The 21,809-nt window shown below is 40.0% G+C and overlaps 1 protein-coding gene across 1 annotated transcript; it reads left to right on the top strand.

Annotated features, from left to right (window-relative positions):
* The first annotated feature begins 7,075 nt into the window (after positions 1-7,075).
* On the top strand, positions 7,076-21,560 carry SLC25A46 (solute carrier family 25 member 46). Its single transcript, XM_027656856.1, has 8 exons — positions 7,076-7,429; positions 9,076-9,118; positions 11,383-11,440; positions 11,953-12,030; positions 12,691-12,791; positions 15,819-15,875; positions 16,331-16,388; positions 19,327-21,560. The coding sequence occupies exons 1-8, from the start codon at positions 7,180-7,182 to the stop codon at positions 19,903-19,905; spliced, it is 1,224 nt and encodes a 407-aa protein (XP_027512657.1). The 5' UTR covers positions 7,076-7,179; the 3' UTR covers positions 19,906-21,560.
* The last annotated feature ends 249 nt before the right edge of the window (positions 21,561-21,809 follow it).

The raw sequence follows: 21,809 nt of genomic DNA, 5'->3' as shown, positions 1-21,809 counted from the left end.
TTGGGAGAACAAGCTGTGGTGGAAGTCACTGCCTGACTTTGAATGTGGAAAGAATAACAGGAAATAAGAGTAACAAGACAGCTACAAAACTTTCCCAAGACAGTTCATTAAGAGACATCTCATCTCATGCAACAAATTCCATTGTGGTTTAGAACAAGGCAATTCATAATCTCCTCACTTAAACCCTAAAACAGACTATATTAGCACAAACAAACATTGTTCAAAGCTTTCTGACTCCTCTGGATCACTCTTCAGAAAGGCTGATATTTCTACTGCTGAGGACTCACATAACTCCTGCTACTTGCCAGAGCGAGCCTTGGAAAACAGCCGAAGGAAACAGAATTTCAGAGAAGAGGGACTTTCTGAGTGAGTGGTTATAAAGACAAGCTTCTCCATATTCTTTCAGCAAAGTCAAATTTTCACTTTCCACTTGATCTTCTCTACGAGAATTATTTCTTTTGATAGGGATGCTTCAAATAGTCTAGCATGTATGCAGATTGAGCAGCAGGAAAGTATGGCATGCAGTTAACTGCACAGATCTCGGGAGAGGGAGAGTGGATTTCATGTTGGTTGCTTTATCCCTGTGAGGCAGTCTCACATATCTTTCACATGAGGGGGGAAGGCAAGTTTCAATGAAACATACAACCATGTACATTAACCTTCCTCCCAATCAACAGGCCAAACTCCTGCACCCAAGAAGTTTGGTTTTCACAGAGCATTTCAGACCTGTTCATGGTGGAGAACATATTAATGCTTCACCTTGAAGCTTGTTACAAAAGCTGCATATTCTCTGCATATTAATTAATAATTGCTTTGTAATTTGTCATCATATAATTGTAGAATATCTCAAGTTGGAAGGGACCCAGAAGGATCACTAAATCCAGCTCCGTCCTCCTTCCAAGTACCTAAATCTAAACCATATGACTAAGAATATCACCAAGATGCTTCTTGAACTCGGCCAGGCTCAGTGCCATGACCACTTCCCTGGTGAGCCTGTTTCAGTTCCGAACCACACTCTCAGTGAAGAACTTTTTCCTAATGTCCAGCCTGAACTTCCCCAGCTGCTGCCCTCCTTGAGGAAACAATTAGATCACCTCTCAAGCTGCTCTTTTCCAAGCTGAACAAGCAAAGTGGTCTCAACTGCTCCTTATAAGTCTGGCCCTTGAGATCTTTTACCTTCATAGTCACCCTCCTCTGAACATACTCACATAGTTTGATAACCTTCTTGTGTGTATCCTACTTTCAGGGTTTCTCTAAATAGACTCAGACTGTCTAAATAAAGAGACCAGAGCAGAAGGGTTGCACAAGTGGAAAAGGGCTGTGTTAGAAATTGCAGATGGAGAACTGGGAATTTTGTATGAGATGGCTATGAGCCATCAGCATCCCTTCTGCACAAACCAAAGAAACCAATCTTGTTAACACAGTATGACCCAGACTGCTTTAAACTGGTTTTAGGATTTTTTTGTTGTTTTTTTTTAGCTCAGATGTTGGCTGTGCTGTGAAAGGGCACAATGGCAGGCGGGACCAGGGATTTCCCTCTCCATGGTAAGGGTGGAGAATGGATACAGGGAGTGGGGTAGGGTTGGGGGTTGGAGAAAGTGGGATTATGTGGTAGGTATGTGTGGTACAGGAACAATGTGGACTCTGCACCAGGAACATGCAGTGTGCAGGAAGAGGTCAAGGCTGCACACAAAATTACCCCAGGTCAAGGTAACCCTCTGGGAAGGGCTTATTTTGAGGAGCAGCCAGTATCCCAGCTCTGGAGCAGCTGGCTGGTGTGGGATGCTGAAGAGAAGAAGCAGACAAAATTTTGCATAATGGCCACCAAAGCTCACAGGGCATGGAGTGATTCTGGGCACCTGTAGCTGGACAAGATCAGAATCTGATTTGGTAACTCATGTCTGTAAAGGAAACTCATATGTAGTTTGAGTAGCTGATTCAATTCTATACTTAAGAAAGTGAAAGCACAAGATAGATAGAGATGGCTACTGCAAAAACCTATGCACATTTGAACCCTGAAAGCAGGCCAGAGAGGAATGAAGTTTTTTTCTTTTAACCTTACTGGAAATCTTTTATTGTCTCCTTGTGAGACTTGGAGAAGGCTTAACCTTTCTGACAGCTTTCAAGTTCCTAACAGGGAGGTGATCACATTTGACAGCCTGCAAGGATAGCTAGTTAACAGCTATAAAACACTAAGTATGAAAAGTAAAACATTAATATAAAAGAAATGAATAAATTACTTGAATAAATAACATGGAACAGAGGATTTCCTAAGGCACTTCATTCATCTTGGCAACTCTATTGGCATGATTTTTGTCCATCTGTCACTTGTTTTCACAGATTGTGAGCTCCTTGGAAGAGAACCTGTGTCTGTCCTCAGCACTGCCACAAGAACATGCTAACAAGTGGAAATAATGTTGTGAAATATCCCTGCCAGTGTTACTGAAAGTGTACCAACTTCCACACCCAAGTATCTTTCTGAGGTTCTAAGTGTTCTCCTTGCCCCAGGATCTCTTCTGTTCATCCCACACAAGGATATATGATGATGAAAAACCAAGAACTGTGTCAGAGTAAGGAAATCACAGCAATGCCAAGGTGGCACTTCAGACACCTTTGCACAGGAGCAGATGTGACAATAGGCCTACAGCAGTACCTGTGTCATTCTGAACTGATGGGACCAGCAGGATGCTCTGTGGCAACCAAAGCACCCAAATTGTCAGGATTTAACACTACATGCCTATGTTTAGCACTTTATGTCCATGTTTGAGCATTTACACTGTCTCACAGTGCCCCCTGGAAGTGGTGACAGAAAACATGACCTTTTGGGGTGTTAATGGTACCAGGGAATATGGCAGTAGTCATCTTTATTTTCACCCGCTTAGCTGCTGGTATCAGGCCAAAAAGCGTATAAAACAGGAGGGCTGGCTTTGTTTTGAAAGGAGTAGAAATCCCAAGAAACTGAAAATTACATCAGGCATTTCAAATTGAAACTAAACAGATTCATTACCTTGTCACAGGTAAGTTTAACCCACAGATCTCTGCCCTTTGCTCTGTCATCAACCACAGCCTCCTTTCTGTCACGCATTACATTACTTGCTGTTACCACTATTATTTACTATTCATGGAGAGTTGATGGCATATTCCAAAAGGACAGGAGAGTGCAGGAGAGTGTATGCACCCCCTTTTTTAATAGATGGAGAGTCTGGTAAGAAGCCTGCCTAACAGTATTTCCGTGTAGAGTTTTCCTATCTATTTCTCAGAGTCTCAACTGACATCAGCCCTTAAACTTCAAAAACTCTGTGTCATTACCTCATTGATGACACAGACAGCTTGCTTTCCTTCTGTATTTCTCCTCAGCCTCAGCAAGGAAGACAGATTAGTCTCACCCCTTGTGAGATTTTAATGATAACAAGAGTTCGTACACCAGCAGGGTACCCATAATGACAGAAGCAGTTCTTCCAAAACCAACTAAAATGACCAGATCTTCAGCCCAGTTCCCAGCAACTTCCTGGACTGGTGCTCTGGGGGTCGATTGACAGCTGGATTTGTGTTTCAATTAAGTGGAAATGAAACAGGGTGATGCTGAAGTAACTGCAAACAGAATGATTTGGGTCAGTGTCAGTGGCTCTTGTGGCCAGTGCAAATCCCAGAAGCTGTGTCCCCTCTAGGCAAGCACAGTGTTAATACACAGGTGTGTGACACCACAGAGTGTTTCATAAGTGTGTCACACGGTGGTGCTGCTCAGATCACGTGGAACCTGAGCCCTTTTTGGCAATAACAGATACCTATTGCTGTGCCCATGTACTGATTCATGTGCGTGTGTGTGTAGGCATGTCTTCAAACACGAGGAGAATTCTGATATGTTGATGACAAAATGCAGCTATGTTACCCCAAAAAACTTCATTTTTTCCCCTAATTTCATTTTTCTTACTGTACTATGGTGAATCAGTGTTTGTTTTAAGGTTGCTTTAAAAATTACAGCAAAGGTATCAGCAAAAGCAGGTTTAATATAAAAGTGAGAGCAAGACAAAGGTCGGCAAGGTTCCCTCTACTACTTATTACATGGTTAAAGCACAAAGAGAAAGGGCAAACTAAAACCCAAAATCAATCAATCTAAACCAAAAATCAATCAAAAAATCATCTATGTGGGGGCTGAGGGGGTGGGGGGGAAGGATAGGAAAGGTAAGGACAGAAAGGAATAAGGAAGACCCTCCTGTTGAGTCACAACTCTTTGCTAAACTGTGCCCCAGACTTGACCAGCAATTTAGGCCTAAAGGTCACTTAACAGCACTTAAGTGATAACTTAAGTTAAACAATTTAACTAAAGATTCATATAGAATTTACTGTAGCACAACAGTAATTTACTTGCAGGCCTAGCTTATGAATCTAAAGTCCTAGGAAGAGAGTGGGCTTTAACCATAATAATTTTCCATCCTGCCTGCAATTTGGGTTAGTAACTTTCTTTGAAAAAATTCTAGTCTGCTTGGTTTGTTATTCAGGCAGGAAAAATAAGTTTCCAAGGCTGTTCCTTAAAAAGTAGGAGCTTGTTAGACAGCACTAGTCCCTGGGAGCAGGCGGTGTTTCTGATAATCCCAAGAGGAGCTTAGCCCAGGTGCTGTTCATCACAGACAGGCCTAATGAGCATTTCTCAGATCACACGGATGCCCAAGGAGGAGCAGGGAGGATGTACACCCCATGTACACATATGCACATCTCTGTTGTTGTGTTGGTGAATTAAAATGAATCTAAATTCAAATCTTCATCAGAGATGTTATTTGAGTCCTTTAATGCACTTTTCTCATCACTGTAGTGGATTGGCTTTTGGATTTTTTAGGCTTCCCTTAGCAACGGGGGTCAGATATCTAAGGAAGTATTCCATATCATCCTTTAGCATCACACAACATATAAATAAGGTGCAGACAAGAGAGCCCGCTCTCTTCTCTCTTCTGGTGGCTGCAGGCGACAGGTCTCTCTGCAGATGGTCTTTGCTTGTATGGGCCAAGGCCTGTCTGTTTAGACCTGCTGTTATCTCCGGTCCCTCCAGGAGGTGTGGGGAGTTGGTTGGTGCTTTGCACGGTTCTGCTGTCTCGTTCAGGGAAGTATTTAATTAACTTTTTTTTATTTATTCACTAGCTCTCTATTAACAGTGTATATTTGTAGGATATTTGTTTTAGGGTTTTTTAATCCCTGTTTCCCCCCCCTCTCCTTTTCCCTTTTTTCCCCTCGGGAACTCCCTGTTGTATGTACAATATATTCAAATTTTATAAATAATTGTAAATACATATTTTTGATAAATCCCATTTCATTTGGGCTTCTTTTGGTTTTTCTGTAGTTCTTTTTTTTTTCCTCACTTGAAAGAGCGGGAGGGGGGAGGGGACAGCTGGGACTTGACAAGAAATCCAGGCCAAATTGATACAATCACAAGCCCCCAGGATAATACCACTTAGTAGTAGGTAGCCTTATTCCAGTAACCACTTAAACCAATGAGAATCTTTTCATTGATTTAGGTCTGATTCCCATTTCCCACACATATTTCTTCAACTCAGCTGAAGAACCAATTCTGAACTTTGTTTATCCATGGCTTTGCATTTATTAATGCTGTAACAAGCAATTACAGAATTTGGTACTCTGTTGTCAAAACCATTAAAACTGCATTAATGCAGTGTACACAGTATCACATATTGGCTTTGCCCTTTTTCCTGATTTTGATACAATTTGGTGTCATTCTCACGATTTGGAGGTATATCTAATTCTCCAGGTGTTCTGCCTTGGATTTTCAGACACCAGAGACAATGAGCATCTCTTAGTCTCCAAAGGCTGTTCCAAGGACAACCCTGAACTGCTGAAGAGCAGCTGATCCCAGGGAGGAGGGAAATACTCCCAGTTGCTGCTCTCCTGAATCCACAGGACCAGCCTGCAAGGCTACCTGCTGGGCTTGGGAGTAGTGTTGATGAGTATTTTGCCTTCTCATGCCAGTTCACAGGAAAAACAGCTCTATGTGTTCATAAACACTCAGCTACCCAGGAGGAATGAAACGAATAGATGAGTTTTGGTGATTGATTGAGGGACACATCATGGACAACAGAAGGCTGAAGTGGAGCTGTTACTGCATGGGCAGCAAAGGATTATCCAGCCACCCCACCTTCGAGTCAGCTGTGTGGAAAAACAAACCCTGAAAGACCCACTTAACTTCCAAACTTGTCTCTTTTGCCCAGATCACCCTTGATGGGTATTGGTGAGCAAGCACCAGCCAGTGACAGCACAGACATGCTGGATGTCAGCTCCTAGTGTGAGGGAGAAATCCAGGAGTCTGGGGCACCTTCCAGCTTCCTTTGGGTGATTCAGGGAGCTGTGGAGATGGATAGCAGGAGAATGTCACAGATCCAAGTCCAGACTGCCAGCAGACACTGGAAACCCCAGGCTGTCTTTTTTTTACTTCTGCCAAAGGGTTTACTTATGTATCTGATAAAATCCAGCTGTTTTGGTCTGAATGATGGGATACCCAAGGTCCTGCTTGGTGGATACCTTCTCATAGATGTTTTCCCACCCCGAAGATGGGTTTTTTGCTTTTCATGCAAACCACTTATCATGTGCAGACTGCTCTTTCAGACCTTTCTGAAAATGGGTCACAGGGCTTCATGATGGTCTTTATCCCCTTCTCCAGTCCATGCCCACTTCTCCACCTCATTCCTGTGCTTCCACCTTACTACCTTGTGTGCATCCCGCGGATGGCAACGAGGATGTTTGTCCCCGAGAAAGAGCTGCCCTATCTTGTGGCACGGACCCCCTTCTGCAGCCACATCCTGTTCTTTCGCACGGGTTCTACACGGAGAGCGCTCGGCAGGGGGAAGGCCGGGAACGGTGCTGGCACAGGATTCTCCAGTGCTGGCGCAGAATTCCCCACGTTGTCGGAGGGTCCTCCAAACCACCAGAGGGCGCCCTCGCCCGCCCTCACTCCGGACCGGACGCCCCGCCCAGAGACGGGCAAGCGGAGCGTCGCTACTGGCCCAGTGCCGCCGGCCCCGCCCCCTGGGGGTCATGCGCCCGGCCTCAGCGCGGCCGGAAGTGCCAGTCTGGGCGGCGGGTCCGGGTCCGGTGCCGGCCCCGAGCACGGCCCCCGCCCGGTCCCTTCCCACTTCCCTCCTGGTCCCTCCCCGCCCCTTCAGCCACCCCCCAGCCATGCACCCGCGGCGCCCCGACGGCTTCGACGGCCTGGGCTACCGCGGGGGCGGCCGCGAGGAGCTGGGCCCGGGCGCCAGGCCCTTCGGCGGGTCGGAGCTGGGCCACTGGGTGACCACCCCGCCCGACATCCCCGGCAGCCGCAACCTGCACTGGGGCGAGAAGACGCCGCCGTACGGGGCCGGGACCCCCCTGGGCGGCGCCGGCCCCAACGAGGAGCCCAATCTCGGGGCGGGCGGCCCGGGCGCCGGTAAGGGGGGGGCCCGGCCGGACTGAGCTCCGGCCCCCCGTGAGCCGGGTGAGGGCGGGCGGGCGGCGGCCCCAGGCTGTGCGCTCCTATGTGCTGGCGGTGCACAAGGGAACAAAAAGTCCTTTAGAAGAAGAACTGCTCCACCGTCGGTTGTTGCGCCCCAGCACCACGTAGTTCCCGTGGGTCTTGGGAGTGGCAGGACGCGCCACCCCCGCAGCTCCCGGTTGAGCCCATGTAAACAACATCCTGCAGGAATACTCCGCCTTTTGTGAAGGCAGGAAGTGCCTCCTGGCCTCGGGTGTTTCTTCTAGGCAGTGTTGGTATTTCAGTCTGTGTTCGTGCAGCTTGTTTGGCTGAGAACGAGCTGATGACATAAACCACCCTCCACCCTTGATAGCGAAGGAACTGTGGGACTGGCAGGATTTAAGGAAGCAACTGCGTTCAAGTCTTTTCCAGCAGAAACCCTCAGAACTGAAGTATCGTTTTAAGTCTTAATTGAATGGAGATGAATTAAGAAAAACTGTATTAATGCTACTGGACGTTGTCCCCTTTAATTAAAAGGATACTCGAGTATCTAAGTTTCATGAAATATTAATTTATCTGAAATTGAGTTACATTAGTAGACAAGTGGGTTTTTTTAACCTGTGGTGCATTTTATTCAGGTCTTACAATGAGTACAACCCTTAGCTGGGCTTTTCATCCATGCAATCACTGGTTAAAGCACTGTCTAAGTATTCTGATGTACTTGGACGCTGCCTTTTTTTTCCTCCTTTCTCCTTATGAAGAGTATGTTCATTCTGCCTTTTGGGGGACTGATGAGGAGTGGCTGTAATCACTGAATGCAGCTGCTGCAGATGGATACTCTTACCATTGCTCTTGGGAGGGCTGCCACATCTGTGTGGAGTTCCACACAGTTACTGGCTTTATCCGTGCCTTAAGACTGCTTGCACCCTGAAGATTGTAGGGCTGAACATCAATTTTCAGTTGCCTTTACAGTTCTTATGCTCTTTTTAAAATCTCTTGTGGTAATTCCCAATATGCAAATGTCTGCCTGGTAGCAGACAACAGAGTTGAACTAATGAGTTCAATGAGCTCTTGTTGCAATTTTGACAGTTCTCCAGTTACTTTTGCAAAGGACAAAATTATTTGTGGAGATAAACAACTGGCTTGAAAATTTCCTTTGTGTTGATGTTTGTTACTTCATCCATGGCTTTTTTGTGTTATTTTTTGCAAATTGGTTCCTTTTTACTCTTTTGTTTTTAGCATTATTTTCACCTCAGATATCTAAATTCAGAGTTACTGTAAACTGCCATGTATGTTAACTTTTTCAGTAGCTGGTTTGAGTTAGAATTTTTTTTAAATATTCTCTGTTTTAGTGCTCACTTTCTCTTTTCTTTCCTGTGAGACAAGCATAATTTTATGTATAAAAGCATGTACAAACTCAAATGCAGTCCAAAGTGCAAATATCCCTGGGGAAATAATTTTTTTATATTCTGTGTTGCTGAGCTGCTGTAAATGTTGTAGTTTAGTGCTTGTAATTTTCTGAAGCAAGTACAGAATGAAATTAGTTTTTCAGATCCTGTGCAGGGCATTTTCTTCTGTTATATGATTAGCACAGCTGGTTTTTTTAATTTTTTTTTTTCCAGAACAGTTGAACAGATTTGCAGGCTTTGGAATTGGCCTTGCAAGGTAAGACACTGACAGTGAAGTAGTAAAACTCTTATTTGTCTTACAAACCCTACATATACTTTTGTATTGTGTTTTTATGCCAATAGACTTCAGCAGTTGAAGTACCTGTAGAAACCTACTACCCAGAATCCATTTAGTTTTCTGTTCTCTTTAACTGTTGCTTAAAAATACTAAATCATCAATGAATGCAAGAAACAGTTTTTCATAAGCTGTGCCAAGGACATGAGTACCCTGTCTGAGCAATCTGAAAGTAGCATCAGAAAACTTTTACTACTTTTAGGTAATGCAAATATTTTCTAACAAGGTGAAAATGTCTTCAGGTGTATTATCAAAATATCATGTGATCATCATGTTCATCTAGCCAAGTGGTCTGATAACCATTTTATTCCTTATTGTGGTGACACTGATCATTGATAATGTTTTTGAGAAAATGGTGGACTTTAAAATATTTAACATTTTCAGAGGTTTAATTGTCAGGTGTAAGTATGATGATAAGCTGAGGGTTTTTTGTAGGATGCCTTCTGAGTCATACTCACCTGATTAGGTTTTCCTTGGTCAAAGTACTAATGCAGTTTGTGAAAGGGTGGGAGTTGTGGGTTTTTTTGTCTTGGAAAAGTTAGAATTAAAAAAAGGTTTAACTCCTTGTTGACCTGAATGTGATACTTCTCAGAGAAAAGCGCTTCTCTCTTCAGAGTATGAGAATACTTCTGCCAGTTACTCAGTTCTGGGCCAACATGGGAAGCTATGTCAGTTCAGGTTCATACAGTATACTTTTACTTGAAGAGGAGAACCTTTTTTTTTTCTCTTGACCACCAGCCTGTCCTTCTCCTGTCCCGTAGTTATGACCCTTGATGCCGATCAGAACCTCTTTAACCTGTTTGACTCACTGAAACAGAGTCAGTGAAAGAGCAGGATTATTTTTTGCTATTTCAGTTAGGTCGATATACCTGGGAGTTGACTAGCTCTGTAAACCAGCAGACACCAGTTGATGGGACCAGAGGGGGAAGGGATAAAGAGGGAGGACTAGGAATGACCATTTTTGGCGAGTAATGAGTTGCTGAAATTGGATCATCCCCTTCTATGGAACTGCTTATCCCTCTTCTCCCACTACTTTCCTTGCAGTGGCTCAGCTTGCACATTCAAGCTTGCCCCTTGATAAGCTTTTCATTTGTTAAATGAAGTGGAAGAGGAAGAACTAATCCCTCAAAACATGTAAAGAGGAGTTTGATTTCTTTCCAACCTTATCTAGCAGGAGATCTCAGAATGCTACCAGCACAGGAATGGAGCCATAGGGCAGGAACACGATCTCATTCAGGAGCAGAGATAAGTTGTGAACTGTAGGTTTTGATTTAATTAAGCATGACAGTTTTCCACATTCCACTAAAATGAACATGCAGTTTTTGTGAGGTTAGTTGAGTTGGCTGCAGGGAAGGCTGAGTAGATACCAGCTGAAGTACAGGGAAGGTTTCACGTCTTTTGGTGTAAGCAAACTACTAAGTAGCTTAATAGTTACGAAACTGCAGGGTCAGTGCTTTTCTGTGCCAGTTAGTACTTGTTTATCTGGAGTTAAGAAACTTACCCCAGATGATCTTGTAGCTGTTACTTGGGATATTTAGAAAAATCCTGGATGTTTTGCTTTTCTAATCCATATCCTAGGTTTGAACGATGTACAGGTAAGTACTCTGATCACTCAGGCAACCTGAGATGGAATGAATAGTTTCTCTGCATGGCTGCAACCAGGAATCCTACTTTGAAAGTGAGAGAACTTTTCTATTGTAATTGAAGTACAGCTTCTGGGAGCAGTGGAAGAGTTAGTTTTGGGCAGTAGTGTTTTCGATGAAAAAACAGTCAGCTGTTATTACCGGTCCTCTAGCCCTCCTAAGGAGAGTCTTGATTAATAATGTGGTAAGCAGAATGAACATAAAACTAAAAACTAATCCTTTTATAATTGTGCCTCTGGCCTATTTTGTTCTCTGATGCTTTGAGGAGGGAGAGCTTAAGAAATTTGGTTTGGTATACATTCATACTACATATATATGTGGCTTTTTCATAGTGAACGCGAGTGTCAGATTTTTTTGTAACTGGTTCCTTTTGTAGTATTGGCAGGATATCAGGCAGCCATCAAAAATACCCCATTAGTTCACTAGATATTATACGGTTTTTCCAAGTATTGATCTAATGTTGTTAGAGAAAAATAACAAGCCTTATCTTTCTAAGAAATTTATAGTGGCTTCTCATGCATTAAATACAATTTTCTCTGAAAGCCTATTTACAGAAAATGTGTTGGCACATCCCTGCATTGTTCTACGTCGTCAGTGTCAGGTATGTCTTTTATGTTACCTCTTTCAGTCAGAGCTCCTGTGTACTGTGGTATACTCCTTATACTGCATACTTCCATACCGTTATGAAAATAGAGAAATAAGCGTCACAGTTTTTAGGGCGACACTGCCACATTAACTTTTTTTTATTTGGGGAATACATGTTTTCCATTCTGAGATTTAGCTCATCTTGAAAATCCTTAATCGTTTTTTGGGCAGTGAAAGTGAATTACACCAAGCGTTTTGCAGTCTGCAGAGCAACTTCCAGATCTCCCAATTACAAGCAGAATACTTTCTTTAATAGTTTCTTATTTATGCTTCCTTTATTGTTTACATTTTCACCGTACAAATACTTAAAAGTTCTGCCTGTTTCCCTGAATTTCAGTGAGAATTTATTCATATTTTTAGCTGACCTTTACAGAGATAAAGTTCTTACACTGGAAAAGCTTTTATTCTTCAGAATTGTACCATCTACAAGTATGTTACTAAAACTGCTACTACTTGTATTTTTAACAGGTTAATTATCATGCTCGGAATTACCATCTCACTCCATTTAGTATTGTCAATATTATGTACTGCATCAATAAGACACAGGTCAGTATTTGGTGACAGGCTGTATCTGAGCAGTGTACGTTGAAATCTGTAAGTCTTTATGTATTTGTTGTTTAAAAACATGGCCATTATAAGGGTTTATTATTTGGAGAAATGTTTCAAGAAGATCATTGTAAGTCATTTTTTTAAGAAGTATAGTACTTAGTGGGGACAATTTGTAGATGTTGCAGAAAACACAAGGTCCCTGAAACTCAATTTTTTTCATTAGTATTCTAAAAGATGATTAATCTTTATGTGGATAATAATAATATCTAAGCAACTACTTTCAGTGATAATATGGAATTAGTTTACAGTTCTGCATGGGAATGACAATCCTGAAACTCAGATGAGAAGGCAGTAAGAAAAGACTTTCTGAATTTCATATGGATTTTTAATATCTCAAGGTCATTGTTGTCCATAGTAAATGGTGTTAAGTTTATAGTACCGAGTATTAACAGGGAGAGAGACACCTCCAAAAGTGTTAACAACTCTTTGAAATTACTGAAAAGCAAACGTTTCTTTAGAGTTGAAAAGTATTTTATCACCTGAATTTGGTGATAAAGTTGAGCGGTACAATTGTAGCCTTGCATGGTATGAATTTGCTGAAATTTTAAAATAATTAGTAAGTTTTTTGAGTTTTATATTGTGTATTTCAAAATGCAGGGTCCAAGAGCTCTCTGGAAAGGAATGGGCAGCACTTTCATTGTTCAGGGCATAACCTTGGGAACAGAAGGCATCATCAGTGAATTTACACCTTTGCCGAGGTATTGCATGGGATTTTTATTGCTTCACAAATTTATTATCAATTGTTGACCTGTATTTAAAGTTTTAGAAGTGTAAGCATGTCTGAAATATGTTACTTCATGAGAACAGTCAGACATTGATTAGGCGTTTCCAAGCACAGTGCGGTTGTCTTGGCAAAGGCAACTTTGTAATCCATAAATACTGGGAGACTCTTTCTGGGAGCTTTGTATGTTTGGCATGTCTGCTTGCTGGTCTGAGTATAGAAATACTGTAGCAAATAAGTCTTTGGTGTTATTTTACTGTAATAAAAGAATAAATTTCTTGTTATATTTTGGTTGGTATTGTGTGGTACTAACAAGTACCATACCTAAGGTAAAAATTCTGGGTCTCATTAATCTAAATACAGACAACTTGCACAGCTAAAAAGCCAGCTCTGGCATTTTGCTGGACATTTGCACTGTTTTTGTTAGGTGAGAGAACAGAATGGCCTGTATTAGTGAATGAGAAGACATGGTAAATAAGAGCCCATGTGACTGGCAGCTTTGTCTTCTGTCCTCCTTTACCAACAAATACATGTACTTTGTTCAGTGTTCTCATAATGAAGGGGCTACAACTAAAAATGGCTGACTTAATTTAAAGAAGTGTTCACCATTCTACATCACTGAGTCCATCTGCTGCTCTAAAAGTTTAGTAAAATCTTTTAGTTCGATTTGTGACTCTAATTTATGCTTTACTATAACTCCAGAATTATGGTGAAATATCGTGATGTCTTTCTGCTTTGAGATACAAAACAGATACAGAATTTTATTTTGAAGACTTTTTATTTTGTCTTCTAATGATTCAGAGCTAACAGTAAGGGCTGACAACTGTAATAATATCTACTATCAGTTTTGTTGCAGATACATTAAGAGTAAGCAGGTTGTGTGTTTATTTTATAAAGTAATATAAGTAAAGTAAAGTAGGGTAATGCAAGACTGAGTTCATCAAAAGTTAGAAAAAGATGCTTTACATAAGTTGCAGGGAACAAGTGGAAGCCAATAGAATGATGAAGACCTGTCTTGGAAAATATATTGGGAGACAGGCAAGTAGTGGGGTTTATGGTTTAATTTTGAATGGAGCAGTGAACTTGAGAATCATGTTAGGTTTCAGAAGAGACAAGTACCTGTTTTGAATATGTGGACAGAGACTAAGCATTTAAGGGACATGGAAACTAACCTGGTTTTAAAGACAAGAACTGTAGGTAGGCTGAATCGAACTACTCTTATGATGAATACATCCATACTAATAAAAGTAAGTCTTTGCAGGCTCAAAAGCATTAATAAAAGCATTTCCTACTTAAATTGGGTGGTGTGTGTATTTAAGGTTTTTGGTCAGCTCTGTCTCATATGTAACTGAAATTCCCAGGCATACACTTTCCTCCGAATGTGGCTTGTTCTAGTTTTTAAATACAGCTGTAGGGTATGCTTAAGTTCACGAGATGCAATAGATTGTTTATATTTTCATAGTTCTGATTTCTGCTAAATGAGAGTAGCAATTTTCTTCTTGTGGGCCAGTTATTCAGCAGTTGGTGGTGCTGCCAAAAGAAGCACATCTTTCTTCTGGAACCAGCTGATTCCTTCCTCAGTGCTACTCCCATCTTTGTGCCAACACAGTATGTGAACAGTCAGGAAACGAACTGCACTAGGGAAGTGATCTGACTAAAATGGTTGTCTTGTTCGTATATTTGGGCTGTCACATGGAGGTAAAGGTTTATTGCTTACAGCAGTCTGATTTAAAAGGTTATTTAACCACATTATCAGGATCCAAAGGACACAGGGAAGTGAAATGTCAATTCCAATTCTATATCATGGTATCATAAAAGAATACCCCTGTTTTAGGAGAGGGGTCCAGAATGGATGTGAATGCGGTTCTGTACTAGACAAACTCATTCTGTAATTGTTCTTCCACTGCAGGGACAGTTGTACTGAGTGGATTAACAGGTTAAGCTTAGTTTGGGTGGTTTAATTTTCCACGTCATTTAAGTATTATGGGTCAGTGAATATGATCCAAGTGTCTGAAATATATAATGGCAAAGATAATCTTCTGTTACTATGTTTAGGAAAGTGATAGGTACTGTAGCACAAAATTCTTGAGAAAGAGTAAAGAGTTGCCTTTCCTGGATTGGAGTTGTTGTGACTGCAGGCAGTGGCTAAGTGCAATTCCTGGACAAGAATGGAAGATGAACACTTTATACCTTGTTATTAAAAATGCTAAGTCTAGTGTGCCCAACACTTGAGACAGAAGTATCTTTACCTCATAGCTGGACTATTTACCATATGCACGGTAAGTACATGTGGTATTTAAGTTTTCTTGAGCTAGGTGGGTTTACATTTTCTGTCAAGTGGAATAGAAACATTTGCTGTTCCTATTTCAAAGTATGTAAGATACTACTTTAAGAGAATGGTTTTCATGTCACCTTTGTGTTAGACAGGTTTTATTTTATCAAGATATGCTATGGACTGGTCATAAGTCAAAAAGCTTGAGTTACATCTGTACAGAATTACTATTCAGCTTCTAGCTTGATCTCTTGTTCCTGTCTAACTGCACCAGAATGAGATTTAAGTTTTCAGGAAAGAAACAACAGAGTAAACATAACCTCAAAGAACAGAAAGGCATAGCCGAACCAAAACATAATAAAAATTCTATGTTGATAAAGGAAAAGTATTGAGATTTTAAAATCCAGTATTCCCTGAAATTGCTTTAAGAGTTAGTGTATAAGAATGCAAAATAAATGCAAAAGACTAAAACCAGTTGCTGTGAGAGCTACATACACCTTATTAATTAATAGCTGAAACCTTTTTTGCTCAAATGTCTGACAGGCCTGAATAACTTCTAGAAGTTAAGCATGATTTATTAAATGTTTTACTCTGTCTTTCCAATATGAGAAATCCTGCAACATAAACCAACAGTAGAACGCCAGTATGAAAACTGGATATTGACACCCATGGGAGAAATGCTTGAGAATTATATGTTCTTATTCATATTGTGGTAAATACTTTTCTTTTTAGGGAGCTTTCACATAAATGGAACTTCAAGCAGATAGGTGGACATCTTTTACTCAAAGGGTAAGTATAGAAGGTGTTACTACCTTATGTCTAATTATCTAAACATTAAAAAACTACTAAACGTGTATTAGTTTAGTCTGCAGCTATGGTTACTTGACAGGGCGCTTATGTAATTTTCAAATTGATTTTTTGAACAGTCTAGATTGCATACACCACTTTCACAGATCCCCGTGTCTGTCTAGAACTAGACCGATTTAAAAGATTAGATTCTTCTAATCTTTCTAATTAGAACTGAATCAGGCTGATCACATGGAAATAGAATTTAGCAGAACTTCTGACTGAAGTTTATATCAACTTATTGATGTGTGTTTTAGTAATTGAGTAATTGAGTCATGCTTTGTTAACTTTCTCTTAGGAATAATTTGGTTGCTAATTTTATCAACTTTCATGTGCCTGTTTGGCTGAAATTAGAGTAATTATCATGACCTTAATTGTTATCTTGTTGATTCTTACAGTTTAACGCATGTGATAGCAATGCCTTTTTATTCTGCGAGCCTGATTGAAACTGTACAGGTAATTTACATATATTTACAACAATTAACAAGATCCTGTTATTCTGTTTATAGATTAGATTATGCAGAGAAGTAAATCTTTGGCTTTGAATTCAAGTTTGTTGCAGTAATTGCATTTGTTTTGCTTGAGGCTGTTATGACTTACTTATTATCTGAGATAAAAAATGTTTACTGTGAAGGGTATATTAGGGTACTATCTTAACTCTTAATCTAGAATTAGAAACGACATTTAATATAGTTGGAATATATTATGTATGAAATAAGGACATGTTACATCTATATGTTCTAGGAGTTTTCTCATGAAGTTTTGAAAAGACTTCATAAGCAAGTTGTTGCAGTGATCTTCTACCCCCCTCCACCACTCTATAACAACTATGAAGTTTTTCTAGTAATTCAGTTGGATTTTTTGATGAAATACTGACCACTACTCTTTCAGGACTGCTTTTATTTAATCCACTTCTAAGTTTTCATCTAGTTCTTCCTTAGCCATGAAAATTAGTATCTGGATCTGTCAGCTTATCTTGTTCTGTAGCTGTATACAGAGTAACCTATAGCAGTGTATTGCAGCCTGCCTTTCCCGGAAGTGTTGGAACTCTTTCTGGAGAAGAGGCGGGGCTTAGCTGTGCACAAATGGTCCAGGGTAATTCTGCCACAGATCTCTATATAATGAGTTGCACTTAACTAACATGCTAGTATCTTTGTGCAGCCAGTGGAACTCTGTAAAGTGAGCTCTCGTGCAGACGATGCAGGGCAGTCACTGTTGTGTCATTCAGTCGTCAAAATAATTTTCATTCATGACATGAACAAGTTGTAAGTACTGTCAAGACTGTTTGCTGGGGTATGTCTCCAAAATGGTGATTTTTCTGTGGAGAAGGCTGACTTCTACAGTTTCTTAGTTTCAGCATGTACTTTACAGGCCTGGACTCTTAAAGGGCAGGATTCTGCTCTGTGCAGAAGATCCAAACTTGAATGAGCCAGAAGGTACTAGGAGAGCTTTTCTGTCTGAACTGGCTACATTATGGATTAACAGGACAGGTGAGATTAAATGTATATGCAGAGAGAGACATAGAGAGACTCCCAGCAACAAACTTTCTTTCTCTAAAGTTACTCTGTATTTAGGAAACCCTGTCTCCTCTTGAATTATTTTGAAAATACAGCCTGAGGGTATCTCTGCATTTGTGGAAGACTTGTGATACTTAGCTGGTCTCATAATGGAAAGCTTTTGGAACTCAGACTCCCTTAATTACTGAGGAATGGCTCTACCCTGAACATGCCATAATTCTGGAACTAGAAACAGTGGCAGAACACTGTCAATGTCCCTTGAGTTCATAGCAGGCCACAGAATGGAATGTTACATTTGTGTATCTTACTGCTTTTATTTTTGTTGGAAAGGATGTTATTTTATCTGTGTTGTTGGAGAAAGGATGTTATTTTATCTGTGTTGTTGGACATGGATAATTATTTACCAATAAATGATAAAAGAGAATGTGATTTAGAGCCTGTCTTCTGTTTGCAAAGTGAGTGTAAAGTTTCTTTGCTAGAAAGCAGCTTAGTAGAAAAACAATCAAAAGGCAAACCAGCATCTCTTCCAGCCTTTTAGATTGGCGATCATCTGTGTAAAGAGAGCATTTGTGGAGATTTTATTTAAGCTGTATTAATTAGTGGAGGGGAGGAACTTAGCTGGCCAGTTTTACATTATATCCCTGTACTGCATGAGGACAATGATCAGTAACAAACCAGAAAAGTTGTAAAGATAGTGGGATTTGCTACATTTATATTGACTTTGATTGTCTTAATTCTGATAAGCCATACTGTTCAACAGTATTTGACAATTCTCCAGGTAAATACATTTTATCAAAATAGCTGTAAATGGTAGACATTCGGGGCTGCTACATTACTGCTTTTGTCATTAACACCTCAAACCTCACGGTGGCGTTATTTGACTAAAGCAAGAACAGTTTTGAAGTACAATGACCAGCAATGTCGGGAAGAAAAAAAGTCAGAAGAGGTTGTGATGCTTAATTTGCATTTAGAGTCTGAAACAACGGTACGTTCTCAGGTTTTTTAATTGGTTTCCCTCTTGTGCATTAGTGACCATGAAGGCTTTGCAGGCTGTTTAGTCCTTCCTCAGAATGCTGAGGAATATTCTGGTGGTCTGTCCCAGCATGAGGTCAGGACACAGCCCACATGGACTCAGAGACTTGGACACTCAGGAGAGCACCCAAATCTTGAATTTCAGATGTAAACCACATGATAAAATACTGGAGTTTTGTATAAGCATTAGAAGGGGAAACAATGTTTATAGCTTAATCCTGCGCTCATAGATGGAATGTAACAGAGTAACTAACTATGGATTTTTAGTTCAGCTACATGAACAAGATAATTATCTCTTTACTAACAGACAGCATGGGTAAAGAATACTGTTTTCAATGCATATAATGCAATGGAAACATGGAAAGCTGAGCCTATTAAATTCATATTAAAAATGACCTTTCAACTTCTTTATAGAAGTCTTTACTATGTACAGTCAAGTTCAGAGATTATAGTCATAGTTCTTAAAGTAAAGGAATTTTGAATTAGATAAATACTTTCTTGCATTTTGCTCCAGAAGTAGTCATCCCAAGTTTATGACCTTTTGTAGACTGATGCTTTCAACAGTCAGCTGAAGGTTGAGTTTCTTTGATAGAAACACAACTGCAGTATACATTAAAAAAAAAACCTCTTCAAGATGGGTTCATTTTTTAAAAGAATGAATTAACTGAATGCTCTCAAGAGTGTTATAGCAAAGGATTTTTATTTATACAGCTGTGTGGACATGTGGCATGCAAATACTTAACTGTTTTTTTAAAAAAGTTCATCAGTGATGAAGTATCAGAGTGGATGTCAGGATGGTTCTAAAGTGGTCAGCACAAGTTGTAACTATTTATTTATGCTTGTAGAGTGAAATAATTCGAGATAATCCTGGTATCCTGGACTGCGTGAAAGAAGGAATTGGCAGAGTTGTAGGCCTGGGAGTGCCCCATAGCAAGCGCCTCCTCCCTCTGATGGTCCTGACTTTCCCAACTGCTGTACATGGAGTTCTTCACTACGTCATCAGTTCCATCGTCCAGAAGCTTGTTTTGTTTGTTCTGAAAAGGGGTAATTCCCACAACCTTCCAACTGAGAGCTCCACTTCTGTGCAAAGCATGCTGGATGCGTATTTCCCAGAACTGATTGCTAGCTTTGCTGCCAGCCTTTGTGCTGATGTCATGCTTTACCCACTGGAAACAGTTTTACACCGCCTTCATATTCAAGGGACACGCACAATAATTGACAATACAGACCTTGGCTATGAAGTGCTTCCAATCAATACTCAGTATGAGGGAATGAAAGACTGCATAAATACTATAAAACGGGAAGAAGGAATGCAAGGTTTTTATAAAGGATTTGGAGCAGTTATAGTACAGTATACCTTGCATGTGGCTGTTTTACAGCTTACCAAAATTATTTACTCAACAGTGCTTCAAAATGTTTCTTAATCTGCCCAGGTCTGGATCTAGCAAAGTGGTCATGATTGACTTGCTAGCCTAGTTGTTTAAAATGGCTTAGAAAATGAACTTTGAAGAATCCACTCAATGGATTCTCCTTACACTGTAAAACAACTTGTTTTAAAAATGGGGATATAGTTTCCGAAGTGTAATTAAAAAAGTACTGTTTAAAAGTGATAGACACAAATTGATTACATCATATGCAGTCATAAAAGGGGATCAGATTTCAAATGTGATTGCAGTGAAAATTTGTCTTTCACCAGTTCACTGACTGATACGGATATGAGTTGTTAATATCTGCTTTATAAGCATCACATCTGATATTTAATATGGACTGTTAGCCAGTTCAAAGGAATTTATTTTCTTAAGTTGTAAGAACTTCCAAGTGGGGGACTGATGGCTTTACTTATCTTTTAAAAATGTTTCCAATGTCATTGTTAATGGAACTGCGAGTTAAATAGAAACTGTAAAAGTAACTTAAGTAGACTTAAATGTCATAATTTACAGGTACATAGACTACTTATTTTGCTGCAGCATGGCAGAAGATGACTTAGGGAATCTTTTGCTTTTTATGAAAAGAATGAAAAATGGATTTTGGGCAAAGTTGCACCGAATGCAAATTTGACTGTCTTGCAGTTTGTTTGCAAGGCTTACAATAACTAAGGTGCGTGAATAAAGCAAATTGGAAACTGATGTGTGCATGTGTAAGTGCCATTTGTAGTTGACTTTCCACTGATAACTTCAGGGTTTAGTTTCACTGCTACTTCATATGAAAGTAAAATAATCTTATAAATGTGTATAGTAGTAGTGGTGTTCAAAGTGTACAGAAAGCTTAAAAAAACAATTGGCTTTTCCTAGAGTTTCTCTTTTGTTAGATCAGAGTTCTGTGTAAAATCATCTGTTTACTATTTAGCACTGATGTCCTTCATTTAAAGTCTCTGCTAGATTAAATATTTTGCAGAGCAAAGTTAAGTCTGTTTATGTGCAAGCGAACCACTGAAATGTATAATTTTTGCCTTCTTCCCCTTCAGACTCAGCCTGAAGATTTCTGATCATTCTAAATAACTCAGTCCTTGGTTTCATCACTAAATATCGGGGGGAGGAGGGAGAGAGATGGTTTTCAGCAAATGAAACAAGCATGTGGAAAGTCACTTTTAAATTATATGAGAGGCTGTTGCTTTTTTCACATTCATGTGGCAAGTCTGTTTTTGTGAATGCTGTAAATTGATCTGCATTTTAATCATAAATCATTGTGTAGTTATCACTTATGGAAAGTAGTCATGGCAAAATAATGCAAAGATATTGCTGTTCATAAGTTCTGACTTTAAATCAGGTCTACTTTATTATTAATCTAACTTTCATGTATTTTAAATGCGTAAGTGTTGAAATGGAAAGTGTAGTGAACTCGGAAACTGGTTTGTTTTGAAATATTGTTAATTGCAAATTTAGTGTATAGCGTATGAAATAAAATGAGAATTCACTGTATTATAAAGTAATTCACCAAAGAGGCATGTAAAGGATTCCTGATTTGTGTGTTATGTTTTACTGTATAGACTTCAAAGTGGCTTTTTCAGGTTCCTTAACTTTCCTAAGTGCAAGAATGTGTTGAATTAAACTACATGCAAGAGCTTGGGTAAAATATTCAATTCCTGGGTTGGTTTCTTTTAAAATTTTTGTGAATATCAAGAAAGCCATGTCAGAGAATCATCCTGACTGGAGGGGACCTCAATGAGTCATCTAGTCCAAATTCCTGCTCTGAGCAGGGACAACATTGACTTCAGCCCAGATTGTGCAGGCCCTTGTCCAGTCAAGTTTTAAAATTCAACTTTTAATATATAAAACTGCCTTTTTCCAAGGTGTTCAGTTCAACTGAAGCTAACTATTCCATCACAGAT

The sequence above is a fragment of the Corapipo altera genome, unplaced genomic scaffold, assembly GCF_003945725.1.
Source record: "Corapipo altera isolate COAL_440 unplaced genomic scaffold, ASM394572v1 61281, whole genome shotgun sequence".
NCBI classification, from domain to species: domain Eukaryota; kingdom Metazoa; phylum Chordata; class Aves; order Passeriformes; family Pipridae; genus Corapipo; species Corapipo altera.
The sequence above is the reverse complement of the archived record's forward strand: the minus strand, read 5'-3'. Positions and strand labels throughout refer to the sequence as shown.

What these genes read in the sequence shown, in the direction of transcription:
- SLC25A46 (XM_027656856.1), top strand. Translation starts at nt 7,180, where the DNA reads ATGCACCCGCGGCGCCCCGACGGCTTCGACGGCCTGGGCTACCGCGGG. An exon ending in TTTGGAATTGGCCTTGCAAG is followed by an intron (nt 9,119 to 11,382) that starts GTAAGACACTGA and finishes TTTCTCTGAAAG; the next exon opens with CCTATTTACAGAAAATGTGT. An exon ending in GAATTTACACCTTTGCCGAG is followed by an intron (nt 12,792 to 15,818) that starts GTATTGCATGGG and finishes TTTTCTTTTTAG; the next exon opens with GGAGCTTTCACATAAATGGA.